The sequence below is a fragment of the Leptonotus elevatus genome, chromosome 15, assembly GCF_054856555.1.
Source record: "Leptonotus elevatus isolate MCC_2025b chromosome 15, RoL_Lele_1.0, whole genome shotgun sequence".
NCBI classification, from domain to species: domain Eukaryota; kingdom Metazoa; phylum Chordata; class Actinopteri; order Syngnathiformes; family Syngnathidae; genus Leptonotus; species Leptonotus elevatus.
The window spans coordinates 2131398-2140683 of NC_141253.1; the positions used below are offsets into that span (position 1 = coordinate 2131398).

At 39.7% G+C, this 9286-nt stretch overlaps 1 protein-coding gene across 2 annotated transcripts; it reads right to left on the minus strand.

The window, feature by feature from the left end:
* Positions 1-79: 79 nt before the first annotated feature.
* On the minus strand, positions 80-9210 carry LOC147161513 (MOB kinase activator 1B). 2 transcript variants are annotated; one of them, XR_015097316.1, is made up of 6 exons: positions 8797-9210; positions 6561-6727; positions 5299-5392; positions 5003-5136; positions 2943-3167; positions 80-2604 (listed from the first exon to the last, which is right to left on the minus strand). XR_015097316.1 is itself a non-coding variant. In XM_086097568.1 (6 exons), the coding sequence occupies exons 1-6, from the start codon at positions 8808-8810 to the stop codon at positions 2527-2529; spliced, it is 651 nt and encodes a 216-aa protein (XP_085953694.1). In that variant the 5' UTR covers positions 8811-9199; the 3' UTR covers positions 80-2526. The 2 variants fall into 2 exon arrangements, 1 of the variants encoding a protein (XP_085953694.1); XM_086097568.1 differs by having other exon boundaries at positions 2943-3106; positions 8797-9199.
* Between the last annotated feature and the right edge of the window lie 76 nt (positions 9211-9286).

A 9286-nucleotide genomic window follows, 5' to 3' on the forward strand; every position in this document is an offset into this window, starting at 1 on the left:
TAGTCATAACTAGCAATGCTGACAATAGGGTGTTACTCGCAGATATGAGATGTAAGATGATGAACAGTGGCACATTAAGCAAAGAGTAAACGCCACCTTTATTTGCCTTGTAAACAGCAGGATTCATTTCAGCAGCATTGTAACATCCATACAAAGCTATTATGTACACACAATTCCTCAAATAATACAGCCAAGAGAGACAAGAACGAGGATGAAAATGAGGCAGCAACAGGCCAGGTAGGGAGATGCTTCCGGGCTTCTTTAAAATGACCTTTGTATGATGATGACCTTTGTATGATGAGTGAACACATTCATCATCATAAGCTAAGAAAACAAACACAAAAACAAACAAACACCATTTGAATTTCCAAACTGGGGGATGGGAAAACTGCCCCTAAAATATATATAATAAAAATAAAATAAAATTATATATATATATATATATATATATATAATTAAACTCCATGCTTATTTTAATTCCTCTTTAAGAGTACTAGAACTACGAAGGAATATTAGGCAGTAAAAATAAAATAAAATGGTAAATTACAAGAAAAAGAAAATAAGATGTCAATTTATGTTAAAACAACACACAAGAACACTGACATCTCACATGAGGAAATAAAAGTAAGATTCTGAAAAGTTATATTGGAAAAATGTGTCGTAGTATTAAATATGGAGTCATAACTTTGTGAAAATAAAGTGAGAATATTCAGGGGGAAAAAGTGTGTGTTACCAGTGTGAAGTTGGAATATTCTGGTGGCGTGAAGAAAAAAAAAAGTGTATTTTTGTGATACTCCTTCGTAGTCCTAATTATTTACATCTTGTGCGTTGTAGTATAGCCTCTGGCAAACAGATAGTTCCATTTAAAAAAAGAAGCGCTCAACACTAATTCAAAACTACAGCAAAGCTATTCTTTTCAAAACCTGAATGTCTAAATAAGTCAAAAGCAACTAAATCCAGCGTTAATGTGACGGATCAACACCCCCTTTTTTTTTTTTTTTAAACGCGTCAATTCTTATTGCATAGTAAAGTACACTTTTGAGAGAGGGACATGTGCATGCAAAATAAAATATAAAGTATCTCAGTTGTGCCTCATGAGCAGAACAGGCGGACATTCAGTTTTGGGAAAGGAAAAAGCCGATCGGTTGCGTGACAAAGCGCGAGTGTACGCAGAGTAGACATTCAGGCAAGAGGTCGGGAGAACTGTTCAAAGCCGCGGCAACTTTCCACCGTCTATTTTGCAATTCATTGCTCATACCGCCACTATGACTGCACAATTTTCAAGCAATCATTTTTTTTTTTAAATGTTTCTAACCGTATACAGTTAAGTCTAAAATTCGAGTTGCGCACCTTTTCCATCTAGTGCCACAAAATGCTAGGCAACACCGAGTCCCCAACTAATCGTCATCAATCACACAGATCAGCGAGAATACGCCTGTGTATTGCTGTAGAATAACAAAACAAGAATTTTGTTGAAAATTGACTATCGATGCTACAAGATGGTGGCAAAGCACTACTTACTTACTCTCCAAGAGAGGGTTGTGGCTGTCTAAATGAAGCTCCTCCCCCTCACTTCAACATTATTTCCTTGGCACTTAGATGACCCAAGATGGCGTCAAAGCAATACCTTCACAATAGCAGTTTTTCAGTGACTAACAGAGAAAAGGTTCAAATAAACAAAAATCAGTGAACATTGAAATCATAAGTAGTGAATCGCAAAAATGAATATATTTCTGTAACGTTTTTGGTCGGCCGTGAGATTTCCCCCCCCCCAATGCCAAATACGTGCAGTGATGGAACCCCACCAGCATCTGAAAGCAGTATCAGCATGCATCTAATTATCTCCATGCGGCAAGCCGCAACTGCTTTAACTTCTGTCTGCCCATGGTGGGGCACGTTATGTCCCGAAAAGGCACAGGCAAATAAATCCCAGTTCTACTATTAATGCCACTGATGCAGCTATTTATTTAGCAGCTAATGAAAACGGCTAATGGAAAGTATTTTGAACTCATTAATTCCAGCGACCAGAGATAAAGAGGGCTTTAGCGTGTCAATAAAGGTTTAAACGGTTGCCTGGATCTTTCCCTTGGTACAGTTCTCGCCGCAGATGCCGGGCCAGGCACTTGGGATGCGTTTTCTACTCGCGGAGAAGAGCAGCAAACAAAGAAAATACTGGAATACTTTCTGCTCTCGGAATGGCTTCGAGGATGACGTCTCGGCACTATTTTGTAACATTGTAAGCCAACTAGTGTCACAACAAAACTAGCAGGTAAATAGTGGAGGGAGGAGTGTCGCTCTTCACCCCGCCCTCCTGATAAGCTTAAGTCCCGGTGCGTTTTAAAACCCAACCAGACCCGATCTGGCGTCCCAGGCCTCATTTAAAATAATTTCCCCCAAATGGGAATATAGTTTTATACTGCATACATACAGCCGAGGAGAGTTGAGGGAGGAAAAAGGAGGAGAGGAGAGGATGGGGGTGTCTGTGCAAAACTAGAAGATCGTTTAAAAGACAAAGGACGACGGCGTTTATCTATCCTTCGTGGTCAGCTTCTCGATCAGCTCCTGAAGCGGCGCCAACTCTTTCCTGTCAATCAAGTTGAACTCCTGATGAGACACAATACGAAACAACAAAAACGTCAGCAGAGACCCACAGACAGTCAAGACAGAGGAAGAGACACAGATAGGCAGATAAGACAAAGATAGGATGGGAGACGCATTAAGACGGCAAAAACAGGCAGGCGGAGAGACAGACAGGCCAACAGAGGTACATGAGACACACACAAGTCCGACAGACAAACAGAAACAGACAGACAAGGAGAGCAAGAGACAGACAAAAAGACAATAGTGAGATAAGAACAAGAAAGACAAATAGAGGTAAAGGGGGAGAGACAGGCAGGCAGGAGAAAGTCCAAAGTCGAGAGAAAGACGTACGGAGACGGTACCTGGACAAAGAAGATGAAGTGTTTGAAGGACGTGTTGAGGTGGGCCTCCTCCTGCAGCTGCATGACGGAGTCAAAGTGCTGGTGGTAGATGTGCGCGTACACGCGGAACAGACGCTTCAGGATGGTCTTGGCCACCGACATGAAGTTCCGCTTGAACGGGACACCTTGAGGACGCCACAGGTGCGACCGCAACGGCCGTTATGTAAAATGGTGTCATCGCGACATCTTGAGCAGGGATAGAACGATACAGCTTTTTCAAGGCTGATACCGATTATTAGTAGTCAAGGAGGACGATACACGATATTTCAAGCCGATATTCATTTGCAGTAAAAGAGAAAATATTAGTGTCAACATTTTTTTGAAATTACTTTTCCTTTCAATTTTAAACTGTATTGTCAGCTTTGTTTACAAATTACAACCAAAAATTGCAGGGAGCTTTCACGGTCATCAGCATGTGTCAGGCTAAATTAAATACTAAACAAACAGTCCTCTAAAGTTTTTTACTGTAAAAGTTTTCTTTCTTTATTTTATTTATTTATTTAAACTTTTTTAAATATATTTTTTAAAATATTTATAAAGTGGAAATTTAAATAGATCCATAAATTAAAAGTTCCTGTAATCTCACTGTGCGACAAATGCATGCGAACGTAGCTAATTTGGGGTTTTAATCAGGGTTCATAAAACGTTTCAAAAGATCTTCGCCAACAGTGAAAAAAATTCTGAATTTGTTTGAAATGTCTTTGTGACAATTAAAAGCTGTCTGTGAACATCTTATTAATCCTGATGAGAACCCTAAATTCACTACGTTCGCAAGCATTCACTGCTCACTAAAATACCATCTTTATCGGCCTTCAGATTGGTAAAAAGGCTAATGCCGATTTTTGGCATTTCACCGATAATCGGCCCGGCCGATAATCCTTCTATCCTTAAATCTTTAGCACGTCAGGTTTCAATTCATGCCAGCATGGTTCAGGCTAGTTTGTTGCTTGGACAAGCTGCAGAAGAGTTTGAATGGAGACTGACAGAAACTTCAGATTTGAGGATTCAGAATTCTTTATGCTAATCAATTAATACGCTGTGGAGTTCTTTTCCTGGCTACATTGAAAATGGCTCCTTAGCGGACAGGCGGCGGCACCATATCGAGGAAGTGCGAGTGGTTGTGACTCACGCACGTCGTGATTAACGCGCATCCCATCACGCGCTCGTGCCAAGCATGTGTCAAACTGTTGCTTGGGGGGGGGGGGGGGGGGGGTTACGAAAGCGTTGCGACATCCGAAAGCTGCCTTCTTGTCACCTCTGACTGCGTGCATATGCCATCAGAATGAAACGGCCCATGCGCATTGAGGAAGACGCTTTTGTTTGATCTGGCTGCCGTCCAGCTCTATTGGGCAACCGCCCGACTGAACAAGCCTCGGCGGGTTTGCACCAGGAGACGATTGAGTGCAAGGCGAGGCACACTCGGAGATTATCTGGCACATTTGGAGCCTTATTCACACCTTTCAAAATCAGAAAAGGTACAGTTATGGTTTGTTTTCCCCGGGTGTGATAATCTCAATGCTTCAATATTACCGGAAAATCAGGCCAAATTCAACCCCCCCCCCACACCCTGATCTACTCAGAAAACAGTTTCAGCTGACAATCATAAATGTTAAAGGGGAAGTCAACCCAAAAAATGGCATTAGTGGACTATAATTTAAGCAGTAAAATCCATCTCAGGGGGCGGCCATTTTGCCACTTGCTGTCGAGTGAAGAGGACATCAATGTTGCTCAGGTCTCAGGTAACGACCAATCACAGAAAACAGGTGAGCTCTGATTGGCCGTTGCCGAAGCCCTGTGCAACTGTGATGTCATCTTCAGTCGACAGCAAGTGGCAAAATGGCCGCCCCCTGAGATGGATAGAAACGGCTGGATTTTGCTGCATAACTCAAATGACACAAATGTAATATTAATCAGAATATCATGTTTAGACTAGAGAGGTCACATATAACATATTATTGTCAAAAAATGTTTAGGGTTGACTTCCACTTTAATTAAACCTGTTCAACACTTGAGAGGCGTACCAATCTTGGATGGAAAAAGCGTCTCGTCATCCAGCTGGTCTTGCACCCAGGTCATCAAATAATCGATGTACTTGGGTGCGGAGCACTTGATGGGCTTCTTAATGTTGGTGCCGTCTGCCCAGTGATACTCGTACCTGCGGAAAACAGCCATGATATATACATTATGCTGAATATGTTTAGCGGGATTATGGAAGTATTTCCACCCTAAGGCTGTTGACAAAAGTGGTTGGAGTTCGGGGATGTGTTAAAGCGCATCAAGTGGTGTGTGTGGTACGAGCATTTTGGTGTTGACTCACTTTGGACCGGCAGACATGACGGGGCAGCTCTCCTCCGTGCAGAAGTCTGTAATGGTTCCATACAGCATGTTGATCTGGTTGAAGAAGTCCACAGCTGGGAATGCATAAAAATAAAAATAAAGGTTACGTTCACCTGTACCTTTTTTAAGAGCATGAGGACATGATTTGTCAATGTGGAAAATGTTTTAAACACTGTGAAAATGATTTTAATCATGCTGCATTGTCACTTAATGCTTGCTTCCAGTCAACAAACTGTCAAAAAACAAAAGAACAAGCAAACAAAACATACACCACTTAATTGCATGCAATTGTAAAATGGAGAAGCAAGAGTCATGAAATAATGAACACCTTTTGTGAAAAACACATTTCAACACAACAGTAAAAATTATTTAAATCATGTTGCAGGCCACAATATTTTCTGCCTAGTCGGAAGCTGTTAAGAAAAAAAACAAAACAGGAAGAAAGTAAAATGGAAGTTGTTTCTGTTCTGACAACTAGGCTGCTTTTGTTAACATACACTTTTTTAGTCACCTCACATGTTTCAATAATTACTAGACCACTTTTGAGAAAACCACTTTCAATCCCAGGAAAAAGGTCGCTTCATGTCACGAAAAGTTATATAAAAGTCATCGTTCAACTTTCTTTTTCAAAGGTCTTAGAGCCATGAGTGACGCAAGAAATACATCAATGAGCAAACAATCTTAACCAAGCCCACTCAAATCTATCTAACCTTACTAAAAGCATCAATAGATTTGTTCTCAAGCTATTTTTACTACTATAAATTGATAATATTGTTTAATTAAGTTATGATATTTTTGTTTGCAGCACTCCTACGAGGACACATTAACTACAAGCCGTATTCAAAATGCAGGCAGCTCGGACCCGACGTGGCCTCTAGCGTGACAAAAACTAAAGCGAGTCAACAAGAGTCTCCCAGCCAACACAATCACATCTATTTAACATTCACAGTGTCTTTCCCTTGCAGGAATGTTTGTGGTCTTTGAGGGAATGCCAAAACTCAAGTCTTCATAGGGAGTCAGGAAAATTGTTGAGATCAATTAAAACCAATTTTTGTCCAAAACGCAGAGCAGCTTAGAATTTTTTTTTAGTCATTTTTCCCAGTCTTTTTTTTTTTGTCTTATGGCCCCAGTAAATACCCCCAGAATTGAATTTCAACTAAAGTTCCCACAGTCCAAACTCTCAATAGCCTTCTAAAAGCACCAAGCATAAAAAGTGTTTCAAAAGTGGAGTTTGGCACTTACTGTTGACCGCGACCCACTCGTTGAGATCTTCGCCCTCGGGCAACATGACGGCCATGCGTAGGTTGCCGCTCCCCAGCGTGGCCTCGGCATGTTTCAACAGCTCGTACTGGTGTGAGCCCTCCGGGATGTTTTTCTTGGGCTTGAACGTCCTGGATGAGCGACTTCCGCTGAGAGAGGAGAGATGGTGGACATCTTAATTCATCGTATTAATTAACTCATAGTTATTTGGTTATATTGAAAACACATTTTTTAAAAAAATTAAACGTCTAAGTAATTTTATATCATTTTTAATAATATATATTTCAAAAAATATTTTTAACATTTTATAAACTGATGATTTATTTTTAATAAAAAAAAAAAAGTTTTTCCCTTTTGTGATTATTTTTAGAAACTCTAGTTTAAAATCTTGCTAAATTTTTTTTGTTAATCCAAATTTTCAACACATTTTTAAATAAAATTTTAAAATGTATATTTTAAGATACATCTTTTAAAACTTTGTTAATCTACTTTCATCTGTGTTTTAATCATTTTAGTAAATACTTTTTAAAATATAATTTTTAAATACTGTATATGTATAAGATAAACCTTGAAAATTCTGTCATTCATATTTTTTAACTCTTTCATTTAAAAAAAATATGATTTTGAAGTTTTTTTTGTAATAATAACCAAAATAAAAAATATTGTTTCAATTATTTTACAATTGTTTTTTTTAAGTTGGTCATTATATTTAACAACTTTTACATATTTTAGCGACTATTTTTTTAAACGCACGTTGACCTTTTCCAAGAGGAAGCACTATATGAACAAAATAAAAAAAAGATTGCCAGGCAATGGAATAAATCTCCGAAGGGGGGAAAAACAACAGCAAAATTTGTTTTTAATAAGTTTTTTTTATTATTATTGTCATCTGCTTTTACTATATGCAAAAGGGGGAAAGGTGGGACTTTATTTTGAGGCCAAATCTGCCCTAATGACAATTCTTCATAAATGTTGAACAAAAGTGCTGACAAAAAGAGTTGAAGGGACATGTCCGGCCGAGCAGAACGGGACGGGGGTGGAGAACAGAGCGTCTCTGTGTCGCTAATGAGGCCCCTTTGGAGTGGTCATCTCTCCCGTTGGCCCCCATTAAACAAGAGCAACTCAGCACGCAGTAAAGGACGCAAGGACACTAAATTTGGTGGGCACAAGGCCAGAATCTTCTATAGTATACTATTTCATCCACAGGCAGGCCTACATATATTTTGTTGAATACTGTTTTAAATTATAGTATCGATTACAGTATACTAGGGAGTGAAAAGTGATTTATTTATTTTTTGAAGCAGCTACCTGGATCCCCCACTGATGCTGCTTACTCACGTGCATTTTAACCACTAAGCATACAAAGCTTCTCTACTTCATCCCGCCATTTATAATTATGAATTTTGTCAATATTGTTTGAAATCACATTGTCTATATAATGGGGAATGGCCTCAGCAGCCTGTATTTGTGTGCATTTTGGCCGCTGAGACTAGACGCTTCACTATTTCGTCCGTTGGTAGTCCTACATTATGAATTTTGTAAAGTATTGTTTGAAATCACGGCCACAGTCAAATGTGGCAGTGCCACCACCTAAAAAGGCTTTATGACAGACCCTGGCACCTGCCATAGGCTCTTGGACTCCTCCAAAGTAGTACCTCTACTAGCAGGATATTTGGGTTCCTGATTAAAAAAAAAAAAAAAATACATGTAATATACTGTAAATGTTGTATTGCTATTGAAGACGTTCCCTTTTAATGGGAAACTGGATCACACACTTGACGCATTTGCTTTTATCGGCTCAACACAGCGCTATACAATTTGTTTCTACAAAGAAGGGGCCATCCAGGATAAATAATAATGTCGAATTATTATTAGATCGTTTTATTTACACAGAAACTCAATGAAACAAGAATCTATCCTAAGCAAACTGCCACTACTTCCGCAGAATGTTACGCCGCAACGCGTCCCCTTTGTGACGCTTGCAATTTAATTATCGCATGATTAAATACTATACTGAAGGGATATCACCGTTTCCGTTTTTTTTAAAGATACAATTTTTTGCATTACGAGTCGCTAGTTAATCCAGGAAATAGCCTTAGCCCAGAACATGCTAGGGCTAGCACAGCAGACGCTTCCAAAGTATGCAACTAAAAGCACGAATCCGTGGCTTTGACAATAAACACATGAAATTAGCACACAACATGATAGAACGACTTACAACAGAAAGCTCATGTTTCCTCAGGCGTTGTTTTTTTTTTTGTCTTCCTTTCTCTCTCTCTCTCGGCAAATAATAAAAATAAAGGAGCAGAGGAGAAGGTAGCAGGAGGAGGAAGGATTGTTTGTGCAAGTCTCACAAGTCCTCGTCGTGACTTCTCGGCCTTTCTCGCGGTCCCCTCTCGCTCTCTTTTGGACAAATTATCTGCACGATGATGGCGTGTGCACCCGATGTATTATTCGAAAACAAAAACAAAACAAAAAAAATATGGAGATTTTTTTTTTTTAAAGAGCAGCTGGTCCACTGACATTTCTCTCTTCCCCGTGACTTGTGTTGACTGGTGAGCCACCAACACGAGCCGACACCAGTGTACAACTAGTCGAAGAGGCTTGACTTCTTCTCGTAATGCCAAACAGGATAACTTGGACTGATTTCTCTCCTGTGCTGACATCTGGTGGACAACAGTGTTACACCGTCTACCCGTCCACGAACA